Below are 14,373 nucleotides of genomic sequence, written 5' to 3' on the forward strand. Positions count from 1 at the left end.
CCTGCAACACAGGGGTGACTAGTGGGTGATCCTTTAACCGTGACTTTCAAAGCAGGTGGCACTCAAACGCAGTTTAGAACACACAAACCTTGGTCCACAACCATACCTTCCACTAGCACATGCAGACCAGGGTCACAGTCCGTTTTAACCTCTTTTGTTTTGTTTAATTCTGGATAGGCAAAGAAAACCCTAACAAGGAAGTAGATTTCTGACCAGGAAGGGGAGGGAGAAATAGCCAACCACCTCATCTCATCCTGTTCCATCTCTGGCTCCCTGTTTGAAGTTCTCCTGACACACTCTGCTCTGATATTCCGTAGCTCCACACAGGGTTTTGCCAGGCAGCATTGAATTTGCATCTGAAGTTTCTTTTTGTCTGTAGCAGATCTCTTTTAAGAAAATACATTTTGAAATTAAAAGTTTAAAACGTGTCTACAGTACTTTGTGGCCCAGCACAGTGACTCAGTGGTTAGCACTGCTGCCTCACACCAACAGGGATGCGGGTTCAATTCTTCCCTTGAGTAACTGTCTCTGTGGAGTTTGCACATTCTCCCCGTGTCTGCATGGGTTTCTTCTGGGTGCTCCAGTTTCCTCCCACAGTCCAAAGATGTGAAAGTTGGGTGGATCAATCAAGCTAAATTACCTGTAGTGTTTGGGCATGTGTAAGTTAGCTGGGGGTTATAGGATAGGTGTAGGGATGTGGGTGGGATGCTCTTTGGAGGATTGATGTGGACGTGTTGGGCCAAATGGCCTGTTTCCAGCTGTAGGGATTCTATTCTATTCTTAACTTCATGACAGCTCATTGTTTAAAATGCTCACTTAGATTGTCAATAACAATATTGTATCATCCAAAATCTTCAATTGTGTTCTAATCCTTTTAATTTGAACCTGCCTACCACCCAGTGTTGCTCTTTACTAGTATAACAAGCTGGCTGACTCAGAAGCAACTGTCAGATTAAAGTCAGAAGTCAATGTACCTTGACTGTGCATCTGCATTTATTCCATGTGGAGGTGGATCATTTTGCCTCATCATCTTTCCTGCCTACAATAACCTGCTGCTGCTGGACAATTTGTGACAGGGTCTGAACAAAGCCCAAGTGTCTAAGGGTTTTGGGCTCATCATGCTCAGACTGTAGAGGAATGGGCAATTGCAGGTGAAGTCCTGCCCTTCAACAGTTGGGATCACTGGCCAGTGAACTTTCCGTGCACCACCCTTCTAATAGGAGCAAGATGATCAAACACTCCATTCTTTAGGGTTTCTGAGGCTTGGCTGTGACCAGCATACCAAGAACAGAAATTGCAGGAGAAACTCCGCAGGTCTGGCAGCATCTGTGGAGAAAAAGCAGAGTGACCCTTCTTCAGAACCTGAAAGCAAAGGCATGCAGTCTTGGAGCAGAGGGCAGTCTCATAATTAAGAGGTGCCAATTCAATACTGAGATGAGAGGGAATTTCTTCTCAGAGGGCTGTGAGTCTTTGCCCTCTGCAGCTCTCTGTGGTAAGGAGTTAAGTTGAGTTAGATTCTTGATCAGGAGGGGAATCGAGGGTTATGATGACAATGTGGGGAAAGTGAATGTCAGGAATGTTGGATCAGCCATGGTCCTAATCACTGGTGGAGTAGGCCCGAGGGGCTGAATGCCCTACTATACGGTCAGTTCCTACTTCTTATCAGTTTGTGGTCTTTTCAGCTTGCACACATCTGGGCAATCACAAGGATGTCAAATTTCAAAGGAAGCAACAGTCTAAACTGCACAAGAAAAGAGTGTAGATTGTTTAGGCAGTCCACTCTAGTTGTGGTGATACCATGGAGAATGCATCAGTGAGAATGCTGTTTTATTTAATTCAAATGCAGGCACATTTATTTGCAGAGGATGGATCCCTATGATGAACGCAATGCAGTTCAACAAACATAACTGTGCCAGGGTATGAGTCCAGTGAATAATCTTAAATTGCATTCTTAGTTTAATTCTTAGCATGCTGAATTATTCCGGAAGTGTTGCCCAATAATTAGAATCACACCTAACATTAGAAATTATGTTCACTGTTCTTCAAGCATGGTTTGGTCAAAGGTAGTCAATATTTTGTCTATTAAGAATAGCCTAAATTATGTGCTGTTTGATGTAATCTGCTAGTCACTGGGACATGAGGCCTACATTCCTAGCAACACACTACAAAGCAATTCATATAGAATCTTAGTCACTTGTATAAAAGACAGAATGTCCTTTTAGCTTGATAGCTGCATCCTGTTAATGAAAAATACCTCCCGTTGCTACCACATCAAAGCAATTAAAAGGTAAACTCGCCATAGTTTCACCAATCATAGGGCTGTTCTCTCGTATGTGTGTGTGTGTGTGTGTGTGTGTGTATGTGAGAGAGCGAGAGAGAGAGACAATAAAGGTGGCTTAACCTGAGGGTCACCATACCTCAAGCGAGGTTGAGAAGGAGAGTCCTCCCTGATAATCTCTGCCAGTGCAGGAATTGAACCCATGCTGTTGGCATCACTCTGCATTGCCAGTCAGCCAGCCATCCAGCCAGCTGAGCTAACTCATTGAAATGTCTCCCTGCAGGAATAAAATACAAACTCCAAATTTGGAGAACAGAAACTTCAGCTCAATGGATTCCTCTTCTTTTTAGAATGGAGATTCTTCAGGCAAAAGTGAGGACTGCAGATGCTGGATTCTTCAGCCCAGTTTCCATGCATATCATACTCAACAATACAAAATGATATACAGTCATCAAGATGTGGCACCTCGCAAGCAACAATGTGATAATGTCCATATACTTGGAATTTTAGTACCTTGCTTATGAGTTAAATATTGACTATGGGCAGATCTCCTGACTCTTCTCTTCACAATATTGCCCTGTGATCTTTAACATCTACCAGAGACAACAAACAGGCTCTCACCTTGATGTTTTATCCAAAAGATACCTCTGACAATACTCCCTCAGTTCCATAATTCTTTTTCAAGATAATTTTACTATCTGTTGTCAATTTATGTACAGCTGTGCTTTGGATTCTTGATGAGTACAGCATTACACGAATCCTGTGCCCAATAGTTTCAGTTCGCAGGTTCCAGCTGAACTTGGGACTAATTCTTTTTGTGTCAGGCATTGTGACAGACATGACGCGGTTGAAAATCTCACGACACCAGGTTATAATCCAACAGGTTTATTTAAAAAAACAAGCTTTCAGAGCCTCACTCCTTCATCAGGAGCAGCACTCCAAAAGCTTATATTTTCAAATAAACCTGTGTTCGATTATAACCTGGTGTCATGTGACTTTCAACATTTTCCCACCCAGTCCAACACCAGCATCTCCACATCACTGTTTCCATGAATCTGCGTCACTTTACCACCAATAACACGGTTTATCACCAGGAGTCAAAGTGTCGTTCTTTGCTTTGTGGCCATGAGCATATCTCTTGCCCAGGTGAAATTCTGTTTCGCTGCAGCAATAAACACCCTCAATCTTCAGGAGCTGGACGTGCTGGTGTTGGACTGGGGTGGATAGGGTTAAAAATCACACAACAACAGGTTATAGTCCAACAAGTTCCAAATCAACCTGTTGGACTACAACCTGGTGTTGTGTGATTTTGAACATTCTTCAGGAGGACAGTGACCTCTGTCTGGTTTTGAAGGTCTCGTTTATAACCTGTAAACTCGGCTTTGCATCACAATCTTGCAGGCGTTGCGAGAGTGCTGGAGGCAGCTGGATCACCCGTCCTGATAGTTCCTAAAGTGGGACTTGAACGCACAATCTTCTGGCACAGGGGACAAGAGTGCTACCAATTAAACCACAGCTGACACTACGAAAGTACGGTGCCTGAACCATCCAACAATACTCCCAAGTGAGCCATTATCAGTGTTCCATGAAATGCCTGAAGCATTCCCTTAGCATTTTGTTCCTGCTGCAATGTGGAACCATTATCTTCCTACCGAACAGGCGATTACATAGGTGTGTTTATATTCCTAGTAAATTATTTTTGCGTAGTGTATTTGTGGAATCTTATCTTGTAATTAAGTGATTGCCTGGTCAGAGAAAAACAATGCTGCTTTGATACATGTTTGGCTTCTGCATGTAAAATGAAGTCAGCCATTTCCTGTGATCCACCTCAGTGAAAGAAGGAGGTAGCAACCACAACATATTTTAGTGATGGGACTAATTCTTTTTGTGTCAGGCATTGTGACAGACATGACGTTTGGTGGTAATATATAGTCAGCATATGGAGCAACTGTCAGGCTTTTGTGTTCAGCGGTTTTAAGGCAGGGCTATGGGCAATTAAATTGTAGCGTGCTTAGCAAAGAGAATTGTGTATTTATGTACAGGTATCCCCCACATTTCAAAAGTTCGCTTTACGCCACTTCGCTTTTACGAAAGACCCACCTTAGCACCTGTTTTCTTTAACCAAAAGAAATCCGAAGAGGATTTTGGGTTTTACAAAAAAAGGCAAAATTTTTCCCATATAAATTAATGCTTCTTCGCTTTACACCATTTCAGCTTACGAAAGATTTCACAGGAATACTCTACTTTCGAATAGCGGGGGGAAACCTGTATCACCTTCTGTGAGCGTGGCACATCTCAAGATGTTTCACAGCCAATTCAATATAGCAATGTAGGAAACAGTGAATGCACTTCAATAGCTGTAGGGAGCTTTGGAATATCTTGAGGACATGAAAGCGCTATAGGAATGCAAGTCTTTCTTTGCAGTGTTAGTCAGACACACACAAGTTTGCATAGGAATGACACTGGGTGCTTACCTTTTGAGGTATTGCTACCAAAGAACCAGCACTGGAGTGAGGCCAAGTGGCCGCCTCCTCTGCTATATCCTCCTATAATTCAAACATCTGGTTCAAATCCTGCCAGATCGATAGGACTTCATGTCTCCATTTTATATACCAGCTCCACTAATGGAGTTTGGCATTAATTAGACTAACCAATATCTGCTGCCAAACTGTGATATTTTACACTGTTAACACAATTCCTTAATGGTTAATCCTTCCTTATAGGACTTCTGCATCCACTAGGGAGTTGGACCTGCTCAGTCCAAGGTAGACTTGAATCCACATTTCAGATCTTGCACTGAGTTTTAGATAAAACGACTGCATGGAATGGAAAGAAGATACGACAGTGTTCTTGCATTTATGAACTTCTCTGAACATCACAGAGTGACTCACAACACGTCACACCCTATTAAATGCTTAATGCATCACTGTCCTTACATAGGCAACTGCAGCTACCAACTTGTACAGAAAAAGCTTGCCAACAGCAAGTAAGCCAAAAAAACTGCAGATGCTTGAATCCAAGGTAGACAGGCTGGAGGCTGGAAGAACACAGCAAGCCAGGCAGCAGCAGGAAGTGGAGACGTCGACATTTTGGGTGTAACCCTCATCACAGCAATGAGACGACTGGCTAGTTATTTTGTTGATGGAGGAGGATGAGCATTGACCAAAAATCCTTCATTCTTCATCAAATAATATTTTTATATGTTTTAGACCAACCAGGGGAAAGTGAAGAGAGATTTTCCTGCACTTCCACACACGTCATCTACTGTGTCCGTTGCTCCCGATGTGGTCTCCTCTACATTGGGGAGACAGGACGCCAACTTGCGGAACCTCTCATAGAACACCTCTGGGGACACAAGCACTAAACAACTTCAATTTCCTCTCCCACTCCACCAAGGACATGCAAGTCCTGGACCTCCTCTGTTGCCAAATCCTAGTCACCCAACGCCTGGATGAAGAACACTCATCTTCCACCTTGAGACCCTCCAACCACACGGGATCAATGTCAATTTCACCAGTTTCTCTATTTCCCCCTCCCAACATTATCCCAGATCCAACCTTCCAACTTGGCACCACCCTCTAGAACTGTTCTACCTGTCCAATTTCCTTCCCACCTATCAGCTCCACTCTCCACTCTGAGCAATGACCATCACCCCCACCTTCATCTACCTATTGCATTCCCAGCTAACTCCTCCACCCCCTCCATTCCAGATGAAGAGCTTATGCTTGAAGCATCAACTCTCCTGCTCTTCCTGATGGGCTGTGCTTTTCCAGCACCATACTTTTTGATTTTGACCAACCGGGTCAGCTAGATGTCAGTTTGAACTTGTCGTCTGATAGACCACTGCTCTGATAGTGCAGGACTCCCTCAGCTCTGCCCAGAGTGACTGCCCTGTACTGGAATAGGGTTTTAAACCTATGGCTGTCTGAATCCAAGGCCAGGATATTACTTCTCTCCATGCTAGTTCAGTTATTAGGTTAAGCGCCGCTGTGAGAAAAGAAGGTGTTTATACAAACAAAATGCAAATTTGGCAAACTTGGAATTGTTTCTTCACTCAGTTTCAGGCACGTCCCTGCAGGAGTTCCTCAGGGTGGTTTCCTAGGCCCAACCATCTTCAATTACTTCACTGATCACTTACCCTCCACAATGAAGTCAGAAGTGGGAATGTTTGCTGATTCAACACCATTTGCGTTTTCTCAGAGACTGAAGCAGTCCATGTTCAAATGCAGCAAGACCGAGATGCTATTCAGGTTTGCGAGTGGCAAATAACATTCACGTAATACAAGTGTTAGGCAATGACCACCTTCAAAAAGAGAGAATTTAACCATCACTTGACATTCACTGTCATCACCATTGCTGAATCCCTCACTGTCAACGTCCTGGGAGTTACAATTTGACCAGAAACTCAACTGGGCGAACTACACAAATACAATGGCTACAAAAGCATGTCAGAGACCAGGAATCTCGTAGTAAGTGACTCATCCATCCACAAGGCACAAGTCAGGAGTGTGAAGGAATACTCCCCACTTGTCTGGATGGGCACAGCTCCAACAATACTTGAAGCTTGACACCATCCAGGACAAAGCAGCCCATTTGATTGACACCACATACGCTACATCCAGCATTCTCTCCCTTCACCACTGGCACACAGCTTCTTCCCTGCTATTATCAGACTTTTGAACGAACCTCTTTAATGTTAATGTTGGTCTCTCTCTACACCTCCTCACTAGCTGTAATACTGTATCCTGCACTCTGATCTGTTACCCTGCTGCACTTCCATAGTATGATCTGCCTGTAAAACATGTAAGGTAGACAAGCAGGAGGCTGGAAGAACACAGCAAGCCAGGCAGCATTAGGAGGTGGAGAAGTCAACGATTTGGGTGTAACCATTCTTCAGGACTGTAAGACAACACTTTTCACTGTACCTTGGTACATATGACAGTAATAAATCAAATTGGTGCCAGCAGAATGTACCATTGCTAAAGACTGTCTGACACCACCTTTCAAATCCACGACCTCTACCATCTGGAATGGGAAAGCCTACAGATGTATGGCAGCACCACCTGTAAGGTTCCCTCCATGTTGCACACTACCATGATTTGGAAGTGTATTGCTGTTCCTTTAGTTGGAATTCCCAAACACCCTTCATAACAGCATTGTGGGCATCCTGCACCCCCAGGGAGGCAGCTCATCACTACCACCTTCTCCAGTGGAATTATGGATGGGCGATAAATGCTGGTCCAGCAGTGATGCTCACTCCCATGAACAGATTAAAAACAAAAGGATGATTACTTCAGTTTTGAAGATCAATTGAAGACGTTGGGACCGTTCACTTTGAAAAGAAGAAAGTTGGAGGAGAATTAATAGAAGTTTTCAAAATCATCAGCAGACTGGACAGAGTAGAAAGGGCAAAGCCTAAAGAATGAGAGGACCTTGATTTAAGATGATAAGCAAGGGTGATGTGAGAGAACTTTTTCACACCACAAGTGCATCTAGCATGAGGAATGCACTGCCTGGAAATATCGTGGAGGCAGATTCAATTGAGACATTCAAGAGGGGAATTGGATGATTATTTGGATGGTGATGGTGTTTATGGGTATGGCAAAAAGGCAGGGGATTGGCATTAGGTGATCGACCTAGTGCTGAATGTCCTCCTCCTGCGGTTTAACAATTCTATGACTTTTTTTCAACAACATGGAATCCTTTAAAAGATGCTTAACTGACATAGGGAGAAGAGGAGATTTCCACTAGGAGCGGCAGCCAGAGATGAACTGCCTTATTAATGTGAAGAAATAAATAGTGTATTATTGCAGCTCCTGAAAAACCATTGCACTTTGTTATTCCTTTGCAGTCACACTGTTTGAACTTCGACAGAAAAGCTCAGGAAAAGTGGGGCAGCCAGTGAGGGAGTGTAAAGTGATGGCTGGTAGCAGCATCGTTAAACAGCGAGAACTGCGGACATGGTTTCCCGCTGCAGCTAGGCGGGGGTGGGGCGCTAGGGCAGGCGTGTTGGGTAGCGATGGTTAACACTGCTACCTCACAGCACCAGGGGCCTAGATTCGATTCCAGCCTCAGACGACTGTCTGCGTGGAGTTTGCACGTTATCCCCGTGTCTGCATGGGTTTCCTCCAGGCACTGCAGTTTCCTCTCATAGTCCAAAGATGTGCCGGTTAGGAAGGATTTACCATGCTAAATTGTCCCGTAGTGTCTGGGGATGTATATGCTGGTGGATTAGCCATGGGGAATGCAGGGTTACAAGGATACAGTATGGGGTAGGTTGAGATGGGATGCTCTTCAGAGGGTCAGTGTGGACTCAATGGGCCGAATGATCTTCTTCCACACTGTAAGGATTCTATGATTCGACACTGGCATCCTGGGTCACCAGAAGCTGCCAATTAATCACAAGATAGGAACTTTTGAGTCTTAAAGACCCTTGATTGAGCCAACTCCCTGGATCCAGGTAAGTTTTTTTTACTCGTTACCTGGGGATTGGGAGGGGAGAGGGCAGTTGGAGGCAAGGTGAGCAGGTGCCATTTAGAGGTCACCCCTTTTCTTCCCATCCATGCATCGGATTGCCCTGAGATTGGGGCAGCTTGATGTGCCCCTGCTCTTCAACCCAGCACGCCGGTCACCCTGGTTATGCAGTTGGGAAATTAGCCAATAGGGACTCAGCAAGTTGGGACTCTTAATTGGCATTAAATGACCACTTAAGAACCTTTAATTGGTGGTGAATTAAAGTTCTCAGAATGTAATTGGTGGCAAAATGGGGGGTGAATAGTTCTCTGGGCAATCTCACCCAATTAATTTATCTTCCTGCCACCTCCGAGAGGGGAAACTTCTGCAGCGAAACTTGAAAACTCTCAAAGTGAAAACCACTCAATCAGCAAATCCTCTGCTACACCCTGGATCAGGCTGCCAAGAATCCTGCACCGCTCCTGTGCACATTTATTTTTCAGAGCTTCTCTTTGTAGTTGTTCCTAGGCCCTCCCAGTTAGCAGCAGCCGCCAGAGCCCCGGCAGTGGAAAGCTTCCATTGTAATGTCCCTCGCATCTCATTGAGAGAGGTCAGGCCCTGCATGCTGCTTTCAGTCACTTTCCAGTTCCCAAGGTCACTGAAGAACATCCAATATAGTGTTATTAACCACAATGAGCTATCACACTTCAAATTCTGTGTAAAATATATAGCTTTTGACAGAATGTTCATTATTGTAGTGCTGTCTGGGGGAATGAATTCCAAACTAATGAAAGAAACAGTTTTTCCACATCTCCATTTTAACTTGGAGACCCCTTAACAGGGTAGATTTATTGATTTGACTTGTTTTTGCCATATTGACCTAGGTACAATGAAAAGTTTGTTTTTGCCTGCAGTGTGGCCAGCTCATAACCTAAAAAGATCATAGGGTGATTGAACAGAGTGAGGAATACAATGTTCCGGCTGCAAAGAAGGTGCACAAAAAAACCATTAAAATTAATGTTCAAATTAGACTCCAATATGTCTCAGAGTTGAGAGTCTTTGATTCCTGGTCACAGGAAAGTTGTGAGGGTAGAGTCCTTGTGTATACGTAAGGCTATGATAGATAGATTCTTGATCAATCAAAGGTTACAGGGAAAAGGCAGGAATTGGACATGATGATCCTACTGAACAGTCTTCTCCTGTTCCAATTTCTTATGATTTTATGGTTTTTATTTTGTCGTTTTACAGAGATTCTGCTGGATGATTTTCTGCTCACCCACTCGGTCTTCATGCCAACAGACAAGCTGCTGCAAGTTTTACATAAACAATATCCTTCCTTCGAAAAACATTGCATTACTCTCGTTATTAAATCAAAAGGGAAACTATGTCTGTTTGATGAAACCTGTAATATTCCCATCATCAGTTACTGAGTGGAAAGCCTTTTATGCTTAAACAAATATACACACGCATTAACGATCATCCCAGCCTTAATTTTTATTTTTAATTGGAGACCTCCCACAAAATTTGAATAAGACCCAGTCATTTTTTTTCTCTTCCATGTTCTCTGCATTTCACTTGAGAAAGTATATATCATGGGTCCCATTTTTCATTTGAGCCCTGGGGGTGGGGAATGTGTTTTGAGTTCTAATCTGTCACACCCTGGCTCCCGCCAAAAAGCACTGAATACAAAGCCGGATGCTTCAAAAGCAGATGTTATGGGAAATAATGGCAGGGAATTAAGGGACAGAGTAATTATTAAACAAGTGTACCCTAAGGATCAATTTCTTTAAGAGCCTTCAATCAACGTCTATAAACATCATCCCATCATGACAGCAAACCAAAGCAGATGCCAATTTCCTGATTGCCAACGTCTCCACGCTTCCCTTACACTGATTCTGAATCTGTGTGGCAAATTCTCACACTTGAGCTTTTTATAGTGAGGTTGTTTGATTGTGGCACTCCTTTGGGATAGTCTCTAAAACGTACCTCTTTAATAATGGTTTTGTTTTTATATCTAATATGGCTACTGTATTATATCTAGAATGGCTCGGTTCCATAATATATGATAGAATGCTTCTGTGAAGAATCTTGGGGCATTTTATGTTCAAGGCACTATACCAACATAAGTTGTTATTATGATAGGAGGCAAAAGAAAACCCCAAAGTCCTTGTTTGGTATGCAGTCAGGGTGGGCTGCTTGGAAACCAGGTTGGAGAGGGACTCTCTTCCTCTGCTTCACTATCTGACTGCTGCTGGGTACAAAAATATAGCACTTTAGCCAACCTCGTTACTGAGGCACACCATTCAGCTCCATCTGGGAGCAAATCTGAGTTCCTATTAAGGCAATGTACTTCCCAACTAATCATGTCTTCCATTAGCCTAAGTGATGCTTAGTCATCCATGACTTTCATACATGAGATGGATCTAGAGGAATGTAAAATCTGGAGTAGCATTGTTATATAACCTTAGATTTAATCCTAATGATCCTCCTCATAATAACTGCCTCACATCTCAGCCTCGTCCTACACTAGCAATGTTGCTGTGGCTGCTGGCTACACATTCCACACATACCAACCTGTTGTTGCAGGATGAACTTCTATGGAGGGCTTGATATTGGCACCCAGGAGTGAAGCACAGTCCCTTAAGGACCTGCATTCAGATTCAGTCTCTGGACAAAGGTCACCCCCTCCATCTGATCATGAAGGCCATGCCAAAGCACAGTGTGCTTTCCTGATGGCATGCCATGGAATAGAAACAGTGACTCAGTGGTTAGCACTGCTGCCTCACAGCACCCAGGACCCGGGTTCGATTCCAGTCTCTGTGGAAACTGCACACAGACAGTTGCCTTTCTCCCCGTGTCTGTGTGGGTTTCCTCCGGGTGCTCTGGTTTCCTCCCACAGTCCAAAGATGTGCAGGTTTGGTGAATTGGCCACGCTACATTGCTCATAGTCTTCAGGGATGTGTAGGTTAGGTGCATCAGTCAGGGGAAATGTAAAGTGAATAGGATAGGGGAACGAGTCTGGGTGGGATACTCTTCGGAGGGTCAGTGTGGACTTGTTGGGCCCAATGGCCTGTTTCTTCACTGTAGGGATTCTATGAAATCATTCCAGTCCACACTGAATGTGCTGAACTCCATTATCACAGTCTTAGCAGCATTGAACCAATGGGGCCAAGGGATAATATCAGCTGAAACTAACACTTGCCATCACTATCTGGTGTTCTGTATTGAAAAGTTTATGAATGTGCTGGCATGTATCAACATTACTATGTTGGATAAGGATGTTCTTGAGCTCAGACCTCAGCATATGGAGAGAGTAACCTGCATCCTGAGGACTTCCCATGCACGGAAGAGAACACAATGAGTGTTGGCGTGCCAAGCGGGAGGGGGAGAGAGAGGGTGAGGCATGCCGGTGGAGGGTGGTGGGGAAAGGAAAGGCAGGCGTGCCAGGGGTGGGGGGCAGAGAGGGAGAGGAAGATATGCTGGGGTGAGGAGGCATGCTGGGGGAGGGTGGGGATTGGGGTAGGCGTGCTAGGGATGGGAGGTAGGGGTGAGGAGGGGGAGGTGTCCTGGGGTTGAGGAGGAGGGGTACCAGGAGGGGGGGGGGGTGCTGGGGTGTCAGGTGTGCCGGGGGAGGGGGAGGGGGAGGCCAGGCAGAGCTGAGAGAGAAAAGCAGGCTAGGAGACCAAATTATAAATGGTGCTAACCAAAGAGCTCGAGGGATTTTGGTGTCTTGATTGCAATAAAGCCAATTGACCACCTCAGACCAATAGCAGTCATAAAAGGATCTCAATAGATAAAACTAGTTGCAGATACATAAGAATTAGGAGGCATTCATTCCTTCAGGTCTGCAACATGATTCAATAAGATTGCCACCAATGGTGGCCTCAGCTCCACCATTAAACAGTGGAACTGTCTTCTTAGATGACAGTGAGATTGGGTTAGATTTCACTCAGCGTTTGAACCCGACCTTCTGTTACGACACTGGGTAAACTCTTCTGCTTAATTTTAAACCAGCAGCACAGAAAGGATTTGTCCTGTGCAGTAATCTGTAAAAATTCAAGTGGCCAAGAATTATGTAAAGTAAAAATTAACAACTTTCATTTCTTAAAATAAAACAGAGAATAATTAACTAACCACTATTTACAATTTCTTTCTCTAACCTATCAGTTACCTTCCCTTCTGTAATATTAGTTTCATAAAACTCCCAATTAAGATTGACAAAACAACACTTCTTATCTCATAACCAGTTAACTGTAGGTTCTTGTCTTCGGATCTTTCTGTGTCTTCTTTTCTCCTTGTTAGGAATTTCTGCATCACAGGTTACTAGTCAAAAAGGTACTTGTAAGAGAGAGCTATTTTCAAGCAGTCTGTTTACCTGCTGGGCCATGGCAATTCTCCTCTTAACTGTTCAATTTTCCCCAGTTTTATACTGCAGACCATCGGATTGTGTCATTATTGGCTTTTAAGATTGAATTGAGTATATTGACAGTCTTGATTAGAGTTTGATATGTTTCGAGTATAACTTAAACTGATTGGCCAAATTCAAATTTGTTTTTGTCTCCAAACAACAAACTAATCGAGTTCTTTGACCCAGAGTTACACATTGTTACCATTTTAGGGTACACTTCGTGCTGTGTCCGATAGTTCTGCTGCTTTTAATTCTCTCAAAGGTAGACCCACATCCTCATAACGGTCCTCACATCATTGTTTGCAGAATTCCCCAGGGTAGGAACCACATCCCTAGACCGTCACTATTGCAGTCATATCACATAATGAGCACTCAGTAAAATGGTAAAAGTTAGGAGAGCATTAAGATCCCTCATTGTTTCTTCAACAGGCACTTGTATTTCTAAATCTTTAATGTAGCTGAACACGAGCTGGTTTCGCATTTTTCAAGTGGCCCTTTCCTCACTCACAGAGTCTTTTCAAGTGTAATAGCTGTTGTCCTTAACAATGTGCTACGTACTGCATGAGTGCTTCTGAAAGAGCTGAAAACTGGAATGAAGCCTACCCTCAGTTGAAGAAACAGAAGGTTTTGAGAATCACATTTGAATGGGCAGAAAAGTGCAAGGATCTTCTGCTCGAAGATGAAGTTGCTGTAAGGTTGCTAAAGGTAGGATATGGGCCCTTACTGTTTAATTGTTTTTTCTTATATATTTTCTGACTGAAATCCTATTACTGTATGGTGAAAAAAAGGCCTTTATACAATGAGAATATACCAATGATTCAGGATATTTGAAATAAGCATAATTGTTTGAAACCAATTTTGTTGCTTAGACCTGAACTCTGCATTTGCTCTGCTGTGATCTATTCATTCATAGATTTATGGAAACTCCCTAATTTTCCAGCCTGACAGTGGTGTTGTTTCAAACTGCTCTAAAGTCTGGATTATAGATGAGCATGATAAGGTTTTCCACAATATTACGGCCAAACTCGTTTGTGTGTAAGCTGTGACTTAGTTGGTAGCACATTTGCTGGAAAACTCTAGTTTAGGTCCCACTCCAGAAACTGAGCACAAGAGTCAATACTTTTAAGAGGTGCTATCTTTCTATTGCATTTGAAGAAGAGGAGATGAGTTATTCCCAGTGTCCTGGTTGATGCCCATGCCTTAGTCATCACCATAATAAAACAGAAATAGGTAC

At 43.6% G+C, this 14,373-nt stretch overlaps 1 protein-coding gene across 2 annotated transcripts in view; it reads left to right on the forward strand.

The window, feature by feature from the left end:
- rapgefl1 (Rap guanine nucleotide exchange factor (GEF)-like 1) overlaps positions 1-14,373 on the forward strand; it is a 111,080-nt gene that overhangs the window by 47,709 nt on the left and 48,998 nt on the right. For both annotated transcript variants that reach the window (XM_072561410.1, XM_072561409.1), the window contains exons 3-4: positions 9,980-10,058; positions 13,694-13,844. In XM_072561410.1, the coding sequence (XP_072417511.1) occupies positions 9,980-10,058; positions 13,694-13,844 (230 nt within the window). The remainder of the gene's footprint in view (positions 1-9,979; positions 10,059-13,693; positions 13,845-14,373) is intronic.

Source organism: Chiloscyllium punctatum, chromosome 42 (assembly GCF_047496795.1).
Source record: "Chiloscyllium punctatum isolate Juve2018m chromosome 42, sChiPun1.3, whole genome shotgun sequence".
Classification (NCBI taxonomy): domain Eukaryota; kingdom Metazoa; phylum Chordata; class Chondrichthyes; order Orectolobiformes; family Hemiscylliidae; genus Chiloscyllium; species Chiloscyllium punctatum.